A 19599-nucleotide genomic window follows, 5' to 3' on the forward strand; every position below is an offset into this window, starting at 1 on the left:
GAAAAAAATCGATATCCATAAAATCAAAACAGTCAGATCAGCGTAGAGAGCAGACAATAACCTCTGAGATGTCAAAGTGGAAGTCTAGAGTTTTTCCAGGCAGCTCCTTTGAAGAGTTGTTGAATATGCGTGTAAAAGCAATTTCAGGAGATCCACACGATTCTGTGCTGTAGGAGCGCTGCACATCATCTGGGACAACAAGGCTGGCTGAGCGAGAAACCACCAACTTCAAAATGTTTTGAGCTTCCTTCCAATGTGGGCTCTGCAAAAAAAAAAAAATCATAAAGACATTAGGCCAAGTGGACGTTTTTGTAGAATGTCTGCACTCGGAAAGATAAATAATCCCTTATCCCTGTAGCTATAGATTTCATCTTTGAAAACATGTATATTTTGTTCTGTATGCGTTTTTTGTTTAACATAGCTGCATATTATTCATGTCACGGAACCTTAAAAGGCCACCAAACAAATATGACTCAAATTGTGCATGCACTGGAATAATGTAAAAACACAAATACAATAGCTTCAACACAAAGCAACAGCGACAGTAAGCTAGTACAGAATTAGCCTGAGGCAATAATGGTATAACAGCTGACAGTAGCAGATGTGAGCGAGTTTATAGTGCTGTAAAAATCAAACGCTGCAGCCGCATCAAAAACCATGTAAGATATGATACTGTTTTTCTCATTGTCAATTGTATTCTTACACATCAAAAATATGTCAAAATGGGCCATGTCAGGTAAAAACACAGATATATCAAACCCTACACAAGTTGCCAATCAGTAAACATCTTCAATTATACTCCATTAAAGTAACCAATAAAAAAAAATATGTTTGTATCAGTGTATCATTGCTTTCAAATGGAAAATTGTTTGGGTTTCATAGTCTTTTCATATGTTTTGGAATTTGAAGCAAAAGGGTAGTACACACACACAAAGAACAGCTTTGCTCACATAAACCCAATTCATAAACCAATGACCATGGAGGAGGAAAGATCAAAACGTCTACCATTGGATGCAATCCATAGTCTCACCATGAGATACCACACATGTTTACACAGTGAACATTTAAGTATCACTGATACAGTATAAAAACTGAACTGGAAGAATGGTAAAGGCTCACCTGAACATATTTGCCAATGATCTTCATGATCTCCAGGTTGAACTGTTTGACAGGGGCTGCTGAAAGGTCAATATGACTCAGCAGGCTGTAGATGATCTGCAACAAGGACTGTTGCATGCTGGGAAGACCCTTTTCCAGCAACTGGGAGACATAGGGACACAATATTGATTAGAATCTTACTAAAAGGATCTAAGAACAGCAAGTTTGATCTTGACCTTACTTACCTCAGCCAAGTAAGTGACCAGATTCAGGGTGATCTCAGCAAAGGCATCGTGGAGGTAGCGACAGACCACATTGATCCAGTTGGTGCAGTCGCGTGAATAGCTGTGTGCGCTGTACAGGCTCATCATGTGGGCCAGGTTGGAGAGAGTGGCTGACTTCTCCTCAGCACACACCTTGGCTATTTTATCAGCCGTCTCCTTACAGAAAGGAGTAGGGCTGTCAAAGTGCTGGATGAGATGTGGTAGGAGGCACAGGATATTCAAGGGAAAACCTGCAGAAAAGTCCCAGGAACACAACGTGAATTATTTATAGTTATCATCACAACTGATAATTAAATGCTGGGAGGAGAAAGGAAAGCTTGCATTAAAAGGCATTGGTATTATGCTACCAGAAGGCTTATTCTTAGTTCTGCTTGCTAACCTGCTACTTGTGTGGGGTCTACCAGTGTATGTCTGGAGACACTGATGAGTTTGCTGAGCAGATGAATGGTGAGCTCCTGAGTGGAAGCAGAGGTGAATCCCTTCAGGAAGAGCTGCAGCAGGCCAGGGAAGCTGTACCACTTCAGCTTGGCCTGGATCTTCTCCAGACGCTCTCTGCTATCTGCACGATCCAGAGGCAGCTGGCCCAGCATCTTGTTCAAGAGCCGCAGGGCCAGCAGATACTCAAACTCATAGTCCGACTCGAGCAGCGAAGCAGCAATCCAGAACACGGTGGCCATCAGGTTGGCCGGGTCTACAGGGGGGACGGTGTCCCCCCCTTGACCCCCTGCCCCACCTAGCGATGATAAGCTTCGTGTGCGGGCTAGATTTCCGTGGCTCCCACCTAGTCTGTCGGCTATGTCTATGGTGTTACTCCTGCGTCGGTCACCTTTCCGTTCACCCATCGGATTGGCCCGCAGAGAGTTGCTGCGCGTATGGACATAATGAAACAGGCCCCCACTGTTCAGGTTCAGCTGGCCTGTGCTTTTCCTGTTGGCAGCAAACTTGGCCCCCAACAAATCACGGGGAGAGGTTCTGTATCAAAAAAAAAAAAACATTAGTTTGATACTGTGCTAGTCAAACATAAGGAAAATATTAGCGAGGTTATCAGGAGTAAGGCTTACTGTGCTAAGGCAGTGAGGAGGTCATAGTTTTTGACTGTGTCTGCTAGCGTGTCAATGCCTGACTCCAGTGTCAGGAGGAGTTCAATGACAAAGCCCTGAAGAGCAAAAACATCAGCAATCAGTCCATCAACCAAGACACGGATGACTCCTTTATTCACTTCTCCATGTTTTAATTCATGCTTATATTATGTTCTGTCATGACAAAGAGCAAATTGTGACACTGAACTGTAGCATGTAAGAACATTTCAGAGCAAGACCATGCAGACCATTTGTTTTATGTTCTTACCTGAGCCTCCTCTCCTGGGTCACCTACGGTCTCTACCAGTCGAGACAGTATGTCAGACAGCGTTGCAGGAGTCAGAGGTTGCTTGAGTGCCCTGAAAATCTGAAATGAGCGTCCAGCGTAGTGGCGAGAAGGACAAGACAGCGCTGTTTGAAGAGCTACTTCACTAAGCAATGGCTCCAGCTGGAAACCTGTGGAGACACACATGCACAACAACGTTGAGCATGACAAAAACTTTCCCACTTACACATGTGAGCCAGGGAGAATGAGCAGCAACAAACCAAACAGACCTGATTGAGAATGTTTGAAGACAGTTACGACATGTCGGACAAAAACACTCAGCTGGTCAGCACTCTTTATGTTGGGATTCTTGGGTGATACATCTTCATGGTTCCAGAGTGGGCCCTTCTTTCTACAAGGTGAGAGCAAACATGCATTAGGCAATGCGACCTGTTAACTGTTAAGTATATTATACCACACAACAACATTTCACATTATTTATTATACAAAAAGAATACAATTATACCAACTCCAACATCAAACCCATGCAAAATAAAATACCCAGTCCATTCAGACACTGCTGGAAGCATGAAAGCAAATACAGTAATTGTACATGAGTAAAATAAAATAATTTTGATCTTGCGCAATGAATAATACCAATACATGTGAGATACTACAGCAGAGCTGAAACAGTTAACAAGTATCTGAAGCTTTCTTTTATGAAACACGGTCTTTCTAACCTCGATGTGATAAACTCAATGAGAACTTTTGCCTTCTTGTCCTGTTCAGCAGTGGCATCCACCTCACTGAGGAGTGAGGGGGAGAGGTGAGGCAGAGCAGTTACCCCTGTCCCCAGACTTATACTGGAGGATGTAGAGCTCGAGCTGAGACCAGAGTCCGTCATAGGTGATGGCTGACAGTCTGGAAAAAGCTCTTGAACTCCTATAAAAACAAATAACAAACATCAAGATACATGGTATGTTTTGTAGGAATGTCTTCTCTTAATGATATAACAGCATCACAAGCTTTTAGAAGTCTTAAGGGAAGATATTTTCAATGGAAGTTGGCAGTTTAATGTTCAAAACAATGGAAATTAAATGGTAATATTGAGAGGCAGGAAACCCAGTCTTGTGGGACGGGTTTGTTGCATCCAGTCTGTTATCTGCTATGGCAACAACAAATGAGAACAATAAAAGCAATGTTTTTGTTACTTTCGCTACAAGTACAGCTGGTGGGGAATTAGTTCTCTCGTCTCTTGGATTTTATCATCTCTTTCTTTCTCCATCCCAAGCTCCACAGCTGAACTGACCTGTAAGGTTGAACTCTGGAGCTACTGGCTTCACAGTCAGGACCCTTGGATCGTTGTAGTCTCTGTTGCGCAATAGCACCATTGCCACAGACTGAACGTTGCTATTTGCTCCCTGGGCCACAAGCAGGTGAAGCAGTAGACGTTTGCAATGCTCATAGACTTCTGGGTGCTGGTGATCAAACCCTGGAGAAAAACAAAAAGGAGAAATTGTTTAAACTCAGTCCATCACCACCAACTGTCCTACTATACTATTTAGAAAGCAACTGACCTATAAAAATTGCATGTAACAAGAGGTGTAGGTAGGCCCCCCACTCCACTTTGACCCCATGATCCACAATGAGGTCTGTCAGTAGAATGACTGCTATGTTACACCTGAAAACACAGAAAACAAAGCTTGACTTGGATGAAAAAACAACCATGTAATGTTGAGGGAGCTGAAGGTGGTATGGTTTACCTGTGGAGTGGCACAGCAGGGGTGTTGGTTTCTGGCAAATAGTCCACCAATGGAGACCAGCAGCCGCCTGTTGGAGGGAAGGGGAGAGGCTCTGGCCGGTTGTGATCCATCACTTTCAAACGCCAGTTAGCATAAAGTGGCATAGAGTCACCTAGAAAAAGGGACAACATTATCAGAAATGTATAGTAACCATGTTGGGAGTGAGAGTTGCCAATAATTTATTCTCTTACTCTTCTCTTCTTCATAGGAGCCTCCAGAGCTGCTGCTGTAACGAGATTCCAGACGGTGGTGCTGGCGGTTCAGGTTACTGTTCAGGCCACTGTAGATATCCAGGTGGGTGTAACTGCAGAACAGATGCTTAGTTAAAAACCCACATGTTTTGACTCAATTGTCTGTGCCCTGTGTTTACTTTAGGATCTCTGCTACAATTGTGTAGTTTTTGTCTCTTAGGTTTGAAGTACATTTATACATTCCCAGCCCTCTGAAGGTGTTGCAGACCTGATAAACCCCATCAGTTGCTCCCATCACTTCCTAACAGTATTAGAAAGTGCCGTTATCTTGTACCTGTCCTCCATGTTGGAGTCTTTGATCTTGCCGTCATGATGACCATCATTTCCTGGCACCATGGTATTGCTGCTGGAAGTTGTTCCTGAGAGAGGAGACACAAGATATTGACCTGAATGCATTGACAAAGTATTATTTAGCATTGGCAACATGGCCTTATCTGAATATAATATAATATCTGAACGAATATATTTCTAATGCTCATTAACCTGAGGTGACTGAGGGGATCTTGTAACTGGAGGTGATGCGGTAGTAAGGAGGGTTGTCCATGTGAGTGACAGCTGAGCAAACAGGATCAGTCAACTCAAGCTCACACATCAACTCCTCCAGCAGCTGCATGGTCTTATCTCTGCCCAAGTAAACCACCACTCGTTTAACCTGAGGACACACATACAATATGACACAGTCAGAAACATGAGTAGTAAGTGGCATATGCTGCACATGAGAGATATGACAGATACACTGCACAAAATGTGCTGGGACTTACATAGGGCAAAAGGCTGGGGTCACTGTTAACTCCTGACATACTGATGAGGAAGTGCAGAATGATTTTGAGGTTCTTTGGCCAGCTGTCTGCTAAAGTGGTCCACACATTCTCAATCTCCGACCAAGCAAACTCATCCCCATACTGTAAAAATAAACATTTTGAGATCAAACTATGTCTTCAATTGACATTTCCAAAACCAGGATTACATTTACACTGATGATCTCACCTTAGCAGTCATGAACATGAGGTTGTTTAGCACCATGGTTGTTGCACGTGGGGAGCCCCACCCTTCTCCATGGAGCCATCGCCTACTGTTGACCATCATGTTCTCCCGCTCATGAGCATCCTCTTCATCATCAACACTGCCACAATCCTCTGGTCGCCGTGCCGTTGGTTTATGGTCAACCAGCTCCACATTGTTCATCCAAGGCAAGAGGTAATGCAACATTACTTGACGGCCACCAGGATGTGCTGTCTGGATACGCTGGCTCACCTCTGTAGTGTAGACAATTGAAAGGTATTTAGTGACTGTTTTCTCTGCTTCAAACCTTATTTTAATCTTTTATTGTCAACAGTATAATTAACAACTTCTGAACTGTTCCAAAAATCCAAGATGTGTTGATCAAAGGGCTGCCAACAACCTCACATGCAAACTAACATTGCAGCCTGATAATCAAACAGCAGCTGTCAGAATTTCAAACCTGAGAAGATGGGCAGAGTTAGCTCTGGGTAAGTCCGTGCAAGCTCCTCCGACAGCTGATAGTAAGACACAGAGTAGAGGTGCGGTAGAGGCGAGGGAGGGGTCAAGATGCCATCTGTTCGCTGGATCTCCAATTTGTGGGCATAGCGAAAGAGTTTGGGTTCCAGGATCTGTTATTTCCAGATACACAAATACGTTCATTTAACCACCAAAAGTGAATACAGAAGTGTTAGGTGTAGATGTGTCCAACTGAGTCTGACCTGTAACAGCTGCATGGCAACTTCATAGATTTCCCTGGAAGAGTCTGCTGCCTTGAACAGAATCAGGTTCAGCAGCACCACAGTATCAAATTGGTAATCCCTAGGAAAAGGATAATACACATCAAGATGGACAATACACCCATAATAAAAACTGGTAAAGGTAATGCTGGGAATATGTAGTACCTGTTGTGGAAGACATTGGCGATGGCCCTAAAGCAGCCAGCGGCGACACGACGGGAGCCAGTGTAACAGCGATCTACAGCCCAGAACATGAGGTTGCTCTGGTCAGGATTCAGCTCCAACAGCAACATTACAGCCTCACAACCCAGCTGGTGAACCTGGAGTGGAGCATTCAGAAAATGTTAGAACCTTAGGTTAATTCCTTCCAGCAATCGGCACACATCCCTGTTACATTAAGCCATTTCTTAATATAAAGTATAAAAGTATAAAGAAGTAACATTATTGTGGGCATAATAAACCTGCAAATCGTACCACAAAAAAGACTAAGGGAAAGGTCTGTCATTTATCCGATGATGGTTAAAATGAATATGTAATTTAATTTACTACTTTCTTAATTATCGTGTGGGCTTATTCTGAATGAAATGGTTGTAGTACTTCTGACCACCACTGTGTAGCGCCAGTGTCATGGTACAACAACGTGTGCTACATAACTTTGACCCCAGGAAGTATTTTGGTTTTGTTTGGTCTGGCAACGTTGTTAAAGACACTATAATCATATACTGTGTCTAAGTGGACTTCAACAGCTGCATTCATAAAACATGATTTCAGAACAAAAGACCTTTGTCAAGGCAGCCATTTTGGCAATAAAATAACATTAGTAAAGGCCTGAACCTTGACCGATGTGATTAGTAACACTTGAGATGGTGTACAATATTAACTGAAGCATGAAGAAACATTAATATATCCCAGTAAACAACTGAGAATGTTTCTGTTGGATGTGTTCCTTTTATTTGACCATATACATTCCTACTTCAAACCAATATCTAGTACTCATTGATTACTGTCATTGCTCCCTTACCAAACTAACAAAAGCTTTTTAGTGATCGTGCAGGGCTAACATAATAACATTTCACTTACTTTCTTGTCCTGAGAATCCAGGATGTTGTCTAGCCACTTGTAGAGGTAGCCATCAGAGGAGAGGCCAACGTTGTCAGCTACAGGTCCACAGCACAACACTGCAGACATGGCCTGGGGCATGAAAAAATTAATTAGTTATCCGTAAACGTGAGTTTAAACATCCATATCTTTTAACAAGGTTTGTGTGTACCTTTAGTGCACAGTATTGGTGGCGGTTGATCTGCATATTTCTGTCACTGTAGCGATCCAGGGGAGTGAACATGATGCTGAAAGGCCCTGCCCAGTGACTAAACAACATGAACAGACTGTGTCTCAGTGACTGCTGGGGGAAGATGGTCCTCCTCTGGTGAACTGAACACAAGTAACAAAGGTCAAACAAGGCACTAAATTTAAATATTGAATGCAGATAAGTATCTAAACCAAGGTATATAGAGTACCTGGGACATTCTGTATGATATTAGCCACAAGAGCACTGAAGTGACATCGAATGTCCTTCAGTGTATCAGAGTCCTTGTCATTTTCAGCCTCAAGCAGCTGCCTGGTCAGATCAACATACTCCAGCAGCGTACTATTCAGAGAGTGGCTCTCTCCATCCAAACCTCCACTGGCTCTATAAAATGAAAAGTGAAGTAAAACAATACATGATAGGAAGGTCGTTCTATGGAAGAGCAAATTAATTGCTTCACATACTGTAAAAATGTGTCAATCACTTACATTTGACTGACGACACCAGCATCAGCCAATAGCTCAAATATCCGGACCAGCTGGACCCTGAGGATGTCACGACGCCTGCGCCGCTTCATATTCTGAAGAGTAAAGACAGCAGCATTGAAACTCAGTATACCATCTTTTCTTTCTTGCAGAACACTGACAAAAATGTAACAATGAACTTACTTCAGGTCTTCTTTCCAGAGCTTCTTTTATGATGGGATTTAGCTCCTCTAACAACTCTCTGGAAAATATATAATCAATAAATTATTATCAAGCACAAATAAATAAAAAGGTTCACATGTGAATAATGTCATCTGTTGGTTACCTGAAGGCCACGGGGTTGGTCCGGCCAAGCCCCAACACAAGAGACTCTGTGATGTCCATGCTTTCAGAGCGCATCATTGGAACAATGTGTTTGAAAAGAAGGGAGGGGGACGGACTTCCAACAATCTATGCCCAGACACAGAAAGAGTAAATTAAAGGCTTAAGTATAAAGATAAAATCAATTCAAATCTAGAAGCTTCTTAATGGTCATTGTTAGTTACTAGTAAGGAGACTGATGTAGGTCTTAATATAAATGTTCAAAACAAGTGGTGTGTGCAGATGTGTCTGACCTTTGAATCATAACTGTAGCCACTGTCCGGCGTGGACGCCAGCGTCTCAGGTGGGGAGCAGCGGACAGAGCCAGAGGTGGAGGATGAGGAACACATGGAGGAGGAGGAGGAGGCAGAGCTACAGCAGAGAATCAGGTAGTTCCTCCAAAGGCCAATGTAGGAGTCACTGCTGCTCAGACTGTTCACTTTCTTGGCATTGATGGGGCTACTGCAGGTGGTCACATAGAGAGGGTCAGAGATGAAAATGACCAGGACAATCCACAAGCATAAAATACAACATCATCAAAGATGAATTATCACCCAAACATTTCAGTGTGGTCATTTCTATGAAAACACCCACAATGACAGAAACCCACAAAAACACAGACTTCATACAAACACAGCCAGGATTCAGGAAACATACTTGATGTCAACTTGGGGGGACAGTAACTGCAGACGGGTGTAGCCAAACATCCAGGCATAGTTGAGGGCAGTGGGGCAATGTTTGGGCAGGTTCTCCTGCCGCAGGTAGCTGGAGAAGCTGATGACCCATGGGTCCTGGCCCTGAGTAACGTGGGCAAACACCCAGATGTGCGAGGGGCTCACCACATCAAACTGGTGGCTGATGGGAGATGAGCTCCATTCTGCAAGCGTCTGAAGATCAATCCCACTGGGACAATACAGCAGGTTGGTCTGCAGAGAAAAGGGGTGAGCTGAGTGATTAAGAGTATAATGTGCAAGTTTTATGAGTCTGAAAACCAAACAAGGCTTATATACCTGATCAGCTCCGGTGAGATGAATGAAACTCTCCAACACAGATGCACTTAGTCTGTCCATTACATCGATGGCCAACTCTTCATCACCCTGAAAGACAACAAATGATAGAGAAGATGAAAAGATGAAAATGGGATAGGAGAGGGGGAAGGAAAGAGAATAAAAAATATATTACATCCAGAAAAAGGCAGTAAGGTAACCAACTAACCAACAGAGAACATGCAAAAAAACAACAACCCAACCACTCTAAACAGAGTCGTACACATTAAGTTTGATTACCTTGCCAATGCCCAGTGCAGTGTGCAGTGCACGGACCTCCTTGAGGACATTCACGGCCAGCCTGCGTGTAGCAGGGCGGCAGCTACACAGAACCACCAGAGCTAAACCTTCTACTACATGCAGTACACCGAGAGCAGGAATGCGGTCCAGAGACAGAGAACGTCCACTGCTGGAGCTCTGTTCAGGAAATAAAAGCCCTTGTTATTTCAGTGCAAATACTACTAATAAATCAATGAATCAATGTTATGACATGAACATAGAGTTCTAAATTATTAACTCTCAAGGGATTAACTTTATGTAGGAGATACTTACCTGTGCATCATGGCTCTTATTGCTGCTCTGCACTGCTTGTCTCCATTGGCTGATGAGTTGCAAAAGCATCTTGACAGCATTATCCAACAAGGTGGGGTGGACATCAGTCACCTCTCTGACAATAAAGTAGACAAAGCCTGAGAGAACATCTTCACGCCACTCTGGGAAATCAACCATCAGGGCCTGTAGAGTCGTAAAGGCAAGGCCCCGCAACTCCTCATCCATGTGGATAGTCAGCCTAGAGGATTAGAGGAGGACAAGAAGACATTAGAGAACAAGCAGAGGGCACCAAGAGCTACAGTGTGTTGTGTTGTGTAGTGACACATCTGCAGTAAGGCAAGAGAGGGTGAATTACTTGGCGAGAAGCTCTATTAGGTCTTGTCTGCTCATGCCATCTGGTATCAGTCTTGGGATGGCGGCCACACATGTGCGGAACAGATCAATCTTTGGCTTCCTCTCTCCCCTAAAGCACAAACAATATATGAGATGCTGTTGCAGAATTTGAGATGGAGAGATTGACTGTATAGATCCACAGCTGTGGTTACACACGTGATCATGTCTTCAGGCTCCTTGTTGGACATCTGTACACTGGTCATACTCATGGAGCGCCCGACCTCCTTGTCAAGGTGTCGTAGGATGTTATCTAAGGCCTTTCTTACTTGGGGGTAGTACAGGGACATGCCTGGAAACAACCAGCACAGTTGTTACACAAATCAACAAAGGTTTTTAAAATAACCGTCTTTAAAAGAAAAAGTGAAGTTTTCAGAACAGCACCAACCTATGACCTTGGCTTCTTCATCAGTGAGGGTGGTGTTAAGGAAGATCTTTTTGACACGTAAGGTGTTACCAGAGGGCATGATGATTCCTGTTGTAGGCATAGGAGGCTCCCCGTCTTTCTGCTGTAGGCTATCGGCAATCACCAAGAAGGCTCGCAAACCAATATTCATCCTCTGGTAAGGCAGAGAGAGAAGAAGAGGATTAGAGAAATTCAACCAACACTACAGATACACTATCACATCAAGTCTAATCTCCATTACCTCTGGGTTAATGGTAAACGTTTTGTGAGACTTGCCCACACACAGGAGGTCATAGATAATTTCCTTCATAGCAAAGTCCAGTCTCTCCTGTAGCAACAACCAAACAAAAACAGTTACTACATTTGTTTACACCTTGATTTATATCAGTTGTTAAATCTATTCTGTCAAGTCATGCTTCAAGCCTACCTGAGCTATGAACTGGATGATCTTGACAAAGATGTTGAGGGGCGTGTCCCTTGGCACTACACTGCGCGAACCTTTGGGGAAAAGTGCTGAAACGATGCTAAGAAGCCGGCTAAAAGGAAAAACAGAGAAAGGCTTAGTTTTGTGTTAGTGTATATAAACTGATTGTTAGTCTTAAGAGCTGACTGTAGAACTGACCTTTGTGTGACCGTATTGCTCTCACACTTGATCCTGATAATGTAGACCCACAACAGTCTGTAGAGTGACTCCAGAGCAACACGAGACATTTTTGGGTCTTTGTTCTGTGGATGTAAATATAATAATCCAAAACTTAGTCACTATAATTTATCACGACAGTCACATCAACCCACCTGATCATGTTGTTGTCTACTGGAGAAAGTCAGATTGTATTAAAGCTGTGCAACAACTTCAACAGTTTACACACCTTTGATTTTCAGTGTGAGTGTATGGCTTCAAGTGAGTCATTGGGTATCACAGTCAAAAGTCCACATGGTATTAAAAATACTAGGCTTCAAAAGGTTTTTATTTCAGTTTATTTGTGAATATGTAATAATATTTATGACCTGTAAGATGGAACACTGAGTATGGAGACAGTCACTTTCAGCCAAAGGGAGTCGTCATTTATAAATGATTCAAGTCATTACAATACAATACAATACAAACTTTTATACCCACTTAAACAGAATCATGTCCTGGAGTTCAGTCAAACCATCTGCTATGCTGAGGATATGTTTTGTTATGATACATACACAGAGCCATATTGTGAGCTCATAGCATGTGATGTGTCATCTCATCATGGTGCAAGGATTAACATATGACATGTTTTACCCTGGTGGTCTACTGGAGGTCCAATATTTGCACAAACTACTGTACATTTAGCACTGAAAAACTTAAAATGCTGCCAAATGTTGTAAATATATTGTTTTATTTTGATTTCACAGCTAAAAGGACAGATCACTGTGGCATGTCCCTGTCCCATAATTAGAACATATCTCTTTTACAGGACTGGCACAGTACAACAGGCAATGACTTGAGCATCGTATGCCATAAAAGGAGCAGAAGACCAATTATGTTATGCGAGATATCTTGAAACCTGGCTAAGAAAAGACATTTGTTAATCGGAAGCGTTTTAAATTCAGTACAAAGATCTGGACAGAATTGAAGTCCAAACCACAGTCCAACAGTTCCATTATCTACTGCAACTATATTCAATCTTTCCATTTGCAACTCAACATATCATAGAACATTAGATTACTGCACACACAAATGCAGGCTTTAAACTTCGGCTGCATGAGGTCAGAATTTTTACTTTTTGACAGGTTATCATTTCACCAGTCGGTGATTTGTTTAAATTATTGTAATGTATTAGTTTTTTTTTTTTTTACAAATCTTAAGTATGTCTATATGAAGACTTAACATAATTGTATAAAAATAAGCTTAACACCATGAAAAAAAGAGAGGTACACAGTGGTTAAACTGTTACATTTAACAATTTAAGGGCCTGTATACATTTTAGAACAGAGTTCAAGATAATCTGCAAAAGTTTTGTATCGTATCTGCTTTTTAACCAAAGCTGATATTGGGAAAGTTCTGTTCCTTTGTGGATACTGTAAGACCTAAGCCCTCATGTCAACAGCCAATGAGGCAGGTTCTTGAGAAAAGCATGTAAGCCTGTTACCTTAAAAGCAACTACAAGAGGAAAATCATAATGTAACAAGATCACTCCACACTGTTAAAACTCCATATTCCACAAATACATGTCCTTTTTCTTTTCATTCCATGAGCATCTCTGACCCTATTAAAAATAGGAGGGGGCACAATGTTCAATGTGAAGTTTGTTTTCAAAGAGGCAATATAAGAAGACTACTTTGTACAATACAGATAAGCCGACTGATAAATTGTGTATGATAAACACAGACAAATATAGTAACCATCTAATATCTGACCAGGGTCATCACGACTGCTCAACACACACTTAAAGCAACACCACAGGATACAATGTCACAACAAGGTTCACTACTTTCACTGAGTAACACTTTAGTGGCACGTCACAAAAGCAAACAACTGACTAACTTCAGCCATGCAGGCTGAACTGTGCTGCCCTACGTCTTGGTGAGGACCAGGGGCCTCATTTATAAAGCTTGCGTATGCACAAAACAAGGCATACGCCATTTTCTACACACAGTCTTTGCAACCTTTTAAGGAACCTCTGACCCATGCGTACACACATTATGGGGGAGAGGAGAAACGTGCTACTCCAACGGGAGAAGGATGAATAGCTTTAATAGATTTTTATTTGCACTCATGGAGGAGACAAATAAACAACGTTTACTGATTATTACGTTTGACTGATACTCCCTGAAATGCGCACCTTTCACACACACCCCAAATGAACAAATGAATACAAGATATCCGTTATTATAAAAAACATTTTAAAATAAATGCTGCGATTATTAAATACTTAAGTGGTACGAGACGCTTTCTCTGGAATAATAATTCTTCTCATGATATTTTCATATTCTGAGTTTAATTTAATTTCCACGTTATAAAGGTGTATCTTATTGTGAAGGATATTGTAACAATGATTAGATAAGGAGCTAGTCTGCATTCTTATTATTATAGTTGGTTTTATTAAAATGAAATTATAATAAAACCATCTATTTTGCACCATTGCGCATTGTGATGGATCCTTTTATAACGATGAATAGATTGTGAACCGGTTCTGACTTTCACGCACTGTCCTGCTGGATCTCTGTTCCACACTGGATCCAGTGTCCGCACGCACAGAAACTGGCTTCTATAAAATGCGATAACTGTATGTACAAAAACAAATTGACAAACACTCTTACAATGTCTAATGTCCTCAAACTATTCAATAACTATGCAGGCGATACCTATACAAACGGTGGATAGCCTACTTTTCCCCCTAAAACTACAGTGCGGAGAAGAGCGGGACTTAAGTGTGCGCTATTGTGGAGCAGCAACATTGAGCTTCTGCATTTACAGCATCTGCCACATCTTTTTTGTCATTGGTGATGACGAAACTGTATAAAATCTTTTTTGATTGCGTGAACGTCCTCTTCTCTCTGTGTTAGTCATGATTTTCGAGTCTCTTCCGATCAATGAATATTAATATAGGGAGTTTTCCTGACTATTTATGGTCATGTGTGGATGTTACCTGAAGCCTGCAAAAGCTGCGTCGCAAAACGAGTTGGTCGTGATTTATAAAGACAAACTGGCGTGGGACGTGCATGCACATGGTTTTACGAAGCAGAATTTCTTTTTTCCTACGTACGCAAACTTTTCAGGCATACCTACGCATCGTTTTATAAATGAGGCCCCTGGTGTGCTACAGAACGGGAGCACCAGGCAGGTTGCTGACACCAGAAAACTCACCTGCAGGGTCTCAATCTGCTTTCGGATGCTGTTGTTAGACGGCATCTGGAGCGAGTCAATGTGAGAAAAAAAGATCAAATGACAGAAGACAAAGAATGTAGGATTTGGGGAGGGACACATGCAAGTTATAGGCAAAAACAAAAACATTAACTAAACAAATAAGACAAGAGGAGTGCTACAATCTTTACCCTTGTCGATGTGAGAGAACATAAATCTATGTTATTTTACTGGAATGAAACACAAAGGGCAGTTTAAATGCCACCAGTGGATTCACAAGTGACATGAAGGTGATGCAAAGTAAGTAGTCCTTTTGTATTTGTTGTGATATTTTTAATGAAGAGTGAGCTAAACCTAGCAAAACAAAAACATATGGTGTGCTGTGGTCTGGGAATCAATGGAAAGTACACAGAAAAAATCACAAATAGAGGAGTGGATATGAGGAAAACACAAAAGTGAGGAAAAACATGTAACGATTTGGATAGAAAATGACTGGGAATAAAACCAACAGCCTGCTTCTCCCACAAAGCTTACAATAAGCAACCCCCAAGTCAGCAGTCCATTAACATCTATGTCAAACGGAATTTAACCCTGTGGCTATCAAAACTTTTAAGTAGGGCATAAATTAAATTCTTCGTTAGCTTATAAAATCCTGTTTTAATCATTGATCAGGTTTCAGATAATTAATTCATAGGACCATGCAAATACATCAAATCAATTAATTCACTAATATTATAAATTCATATCAGTTTTAAGTATCTATTTCACACTTAATTTGGTTTTACATTCTTAACAACCTCTCCACCTTTGCTTTAAATATGATGCTTTAAGTTAAGAAAACAATCAGAAGTTTGTGAATATGAAAAACACGTTTTTTACTTTATTTTAACAATACATTTTTTTTGGTACAATGACCTTTCTTTGAAGCCCAACTCAAAGCCCAAATGTTCATTAGCAGCCAGAGGGTTAAAATCACGTTTCGTAAACAAAGCCCTAAATCATTGAAATCATCACCTTCACTCGAGCCAAAACACAAATTGGCAAAACCAACCCAATCAAAAGGATCAACATCACCACTCAGGAACCTGATTAAATGAAACTTTCAAATGAGGGAAGTCGAAAAAATAGATGCTGGAGTGAGATCACTGAGGGGACAGACGGCCATTCACATCAATCGGAGACCACCATCACAAAGACGCAACCAGGAACTTATCCACTACAAACTCATACGTTCCCTACAAAAGGTAATCTATGCAGAATGGACAAAGACAATGAGTCAGTCAGACAGTCGGTGATTTGGTCAGTCACCCTCTTGGTTGAATTTTCTCGATGATAGTCAGGAAGAGGAGAAAAGTTTGATCGGTTTGTAATTGGTTCACAAGGAATCATGACAGCACTTGAGAGAACATGCAGTAGTATGACAGATGGAATATATTCAGTTAAGCTAAGATTGAGATATTTCTGAAGAGACTGTATATCTTATTAACATGTCTGTGAACTTCTTTGTGGTTAACAATGCTTGTTTTTCACACCCATGTTGGTTTTTTGTCTATTCTGAACATCAATTAGTTAAAAATTAGGTATTTTCAATTGTGGTTCTATGATTGTATTAATCATAATCATCACATCTGGTAGTTGATAATGGGGGGAAAGTACATTATGATCTTTAGACAGAGCCACAGAGCACACCTTTCACAACTCATTCAATCAGTGGTATTAATCATGTGCTATCCAATCATTTGTTTTTTACACTGTTAATGTGGCTGCTTCACACTGAAGTTCCATGAACTTAAACTCACAGAAAGTAAATCACTTTGTAACGCCACCAACAACAAAATTGCCTTTGTCCTATGACTTTTCACTGATTTAGGCAACACCAAGCCAAGTATACTTTAATCTGAACAACACAATCATTGTACAGTTCTTCAGAGCATGATGTAAATTTAAAAAAAAGGGCAATACCTTCAGGTGGGAGAGGCAGTTCTGGAGGAAGATGTGCCAGTTGTTGAGGAAGAACTGCTTCTGACTAACACACAGCAGACATGTCACCAGGGGATACAGAGCCTGTGGAGGAAAACAATGTTGTCATAAAAAAAAAGAAAAGCAAAAGAACAAGTAGTTTATCCAGCAAGTCAGTCCTAGGATTGCTCTGTACACATTAAGACTAACACAGAGGTTGTATTTTTTTTGGCGGTTTCGGAATGATAATTTCAGACTGAGTGCCGAAGATATGAAAGTGAAAAACAAACGGAGAACATTAAAGATGCGTATAGTATATAGTTATAAAATTGGGGAGGAAGACAGAGGAAAAACTCAAAGACATTCAAATTATTACCAAAGAATGCTTCTTTCTGGAACTAAGGTCAAATGTGGTCTGGTACAACATCTCCACAAAGTTCTTCAGGCACGGCACATTGACTTCATTTTTCACCGCCTGAAGATTGACAAGTTATTTCCGTAAATCAATAAAAAACACATTGAGATATTAATTTATATTGAAGGCACAATTTGTGGGAAGAGCATTGAAATTTAACTCACAGCTGCGACGGGGATGAGGATCTCAACAAAAAGGCCTGCTAAAGCATGCTTTATGTCCTTATCTTTGACTTCCAGGAAATACTGAGCACACTCCTAGGGAAAAAAAACAGCATGGATGCGAATAAGAAAAAGAGGAGACAAATGTAGCTTGATAAGAATTTACAGCACTGACACAATAACACTGACCTTGACTCATGTTTATGAGTTTAACTTTGATAAGTATTTGCTATCCATTTCAGCATGGTTCACTTTTACTTTGGTGCATTTCGAGACTTTGTAAGTGCTCTCTTATTTTTTTTGTGAGCACATTTTAATTCATCCAAGTATGCATAGAAGCCACTGCCATCAATGTGTATATAATAATAATAATAATAATGATAAAGTACATTTTTATCAGACTAAAATATCAACAAAACAGATAATATTAGACTAGTGTAATGATGAACCAAAATATGCTATTTACATTACAAAACAGGAACAGTTATTGTAATTTTGCCTTTATAAACCAAGCCAGTGAGGCATGGAAAACATTGCTCTTATCATACATTGGACTATTTTGAAAGAAAGATAGATGAAAGGGAACATGTTTAATAAATATCTCCACAAACTTCAAGTATCTTCTACTGCTCAGGCTCTAAAAGATAATAATCTGGCTAGAAACCATGATATATGCTGAGAGTCAGTGGCAGACATAAACCACTGCATGTTCCATTAACACGTGAAGAAATCACACTCGCGTTAAGAGAGAACGGTCTGTGTGTTGCTGCCGAGAGATTGATTAAATAAAGTTACTGCCCCTTTCACGGCTCTTGGCAAAGCCTGAAAAACACAGACCTCGCACCTTGGCCAACGTTACCTTTGATCGTTACTCATCTAGCTTTATGAGCCATTGCAATGGAAAGCTGCTGAGTCTGAACAAAGGGGCAAGAGTAAAAAAACAGTTTGGAGCAATTTATAAAATACACATCAACCACACTCACTGTTGATGGTACATTTAGGGAAATATGTATGAATATATTAAAACTAGAGAGAGCACTAGGAGACTTAAAAAAAATACCTTGATCACCACCTTTATCCAATCATTTCTTTCTTGGGCCACAGAACAATTTATTGACGTTTGGAGTCGTGCTGCTCACAGACAGACGAAAACATAACCTCCATGGCAGAATTAATAATTTACCTGCATGAACTGAAATGAAGCCTCAAAATCCTCCACAGGATACATTTTAACTCGGAAGAACTTCATGCCCATGATAAGACTGATGACGCTCTGGACTACAAAAGGACTCTGCTCTTTTTGTCTGAGCTCCTTTAATTCTGTGATGAACTTTTTCCTCACCGCCTGAAACCTGAGGACACAAACAAACACACAGAGATAAACAATGTATACAAGAAAAACAACAACAACCAACTGAGAATGAGACAACATTTCAGCCAGGGTTTCAAAACTAAGGCCACTCACTTTGACTGTGTGAGAACTCCAATGACCTCAGCATACAGGTCCGCAATGATGTGCACATTGCTAGTGTTGGGGCCACAGTATCTGTAAATTGATGCAATGATACATAAAAAAAAAGAGATTATTAAAACTGTAAAACCAAATCTAGCACACTCATTGCCACGTTTTACTTCTATTTTTATTTTTTATTTTAATGAAAAACTCCCAAGTCATGTCATCTAAATAACAAAACATACCAACATAAATCACACAAAAACAAAATGCATTAAAAAAATATAAATAATAAACAGTTTCGATGAGACCAACAGGATAAACCAATAACTTAAAACATAAAACATTTCGTACACACTGTATCATACATGTCCTGCAGCATGATAACAGAGATGTCAGGTTCTAAATATTTAATACAAAGTTCTGTCTTTAAAAAACTGATCAGTTCTTGAATGAAGCACATATGCAAGATATTCCAGTGGAACCAGTAAAAACAGTATTCACTGTCATTGCCACTTTTTTCTAGAGTCTTCATCGTGTGTCACTGGTGTCTGTGCTTACTTACCCCTCTTTGTGTTTAAAGTGCTTGAATGCCAGGTTTAGAACTTCATGGACTAAAACATCTGGCACTGGGTGAAGAGGAATCTGTGACGTAAACATAGAGTCATTAGTCTTATCAGAACCATTGATAGTGGTTTTTACTTTTCTGC

The 19599-nt window shown here is 40.8% G+C and overlaps 1 protein-coding gene across 1 annotated transcript in view; it reads right to left on the minus strand.

Moving 5' to 3' along the window:
• The window catches only part of fryl (furry homolog, like), a 43977-nt gene that overhangs the window by 15442 nt on the left and 8936 nt on the right, over positions 1–19599 (minus strand). The window contains exons 6-47 of the mRNA XM_083887880.1: positions 19455–19534; positions 18902–18982; positions 18620–18788; positions 17440–17532; positions 17237–17335; positions 16864–16965; positions 11686–11789; positions 11491–11599; positions 11305–11391; positions 11046–11217; positions 10817–10949; positions 10623–10730; positions 10268–10505; positions 9956–10132; positions 9680–9766; positions 9327–9595; positions 8924–9131; positions 8635–8759; positions 8493–8550; positions 8313–8404; positions 8036–8208; positions 7789–7949; positions 7599–7709; positions 6684–6838; positions 6501–6600; positions 6242–6410; positions 5767–6035; positions 5541–5681; positions 5263–5431; positions 5054–5138; positions 4720–4832; positions 4490–4640; positions 4304–4407; positions 4036–4218; positions 3467–3668; positions 3017–3138; positions 2730–2917; positions 2444–2538; positions 1762–2354; positions 1344–1612; positions 1120–1260; positions 62–262 (exon numbers count right to left, since the gene is read on the minus strand). Coding sequence (XP_083744006.1) covers positions 62–262; positions 1120–1260; positions 1344–1612; positions 1762–2354; positions 2444–2538; positions 2730–2917; positions 3017–3138; positions 3467–3668; positions 4036–4218; positions 4304–4407; positions 4490–4640; positions 4720–4832; positions 5054–5138; positions 5263–5431; positions 5541–5681; positions 5767–6035; positions 6242–6410; positions 6501–6600; positions 6684–6838; positions 7599–7709; positions 7789–7949; positions 8036–8208; positions 8313–8404; positions 8493–8550; positions 8635–8759; positions 8924–9131; positions 9327–9595; positions 9680–9766; positions 9956–10132; positions 10268–10505; positions 10623–10730; positions 10817–10949; positions 11046–11217; positions 11305–11391; positions 11491–11599; positions 11686–11789; positions 16864–16965; positions 17237–17335; positions 17440–17532; positions 18620–18788; positions 18902–18982; positions 19455–19534 — 6486 coding nt within the window. The remainder of the gene's footprint in view (positions 1–61; positions 263–1119; positions 1261–1343; positions 1613–1761; positions 2355–2443; positions 2539–2729; positions 2918–3016; positions 3139–3466; positions 3669–4035; positions 4219–4303; positions 4408–4489; positions 4641–4719; positions 4833–5053; positions 5139–5262; positions 5432–5540; positions 5682–5766; positions 6036–6241; positions 6411–6500; positions 6601–6683; positions 6839–7598; positions 7710–7788; positions 7950–8035; positions 8209–8312; positions 8405–8492; positions 8551–8634; positions 8760–8923; positions 9132–9326; positions 9596–9679; positions 9767–9955; positions 10133–10267; positions 10506–10622; positions 10731–10816; positions 10950–11045; positions 11218–11304; positions 11392–11490; positions 11600–11685; positions 11790–16863; positions 16966–17236; positions 17336–17439; positions 17533–18619; positions 18789–18901; positions 18983–19454; positions 19535–19599) is intronic.

Source organism: Microchirus variegatus (assembly GCF_963457635.1).
Source record: "Microchirus variegatus genome assembly, chromosome: 4".
NCBI lineage: Eukaryota > Metazoa > Chordata > Actinopteri > Pleuronectiformes > Soleidae > Microchirus > Microchirus variegatus.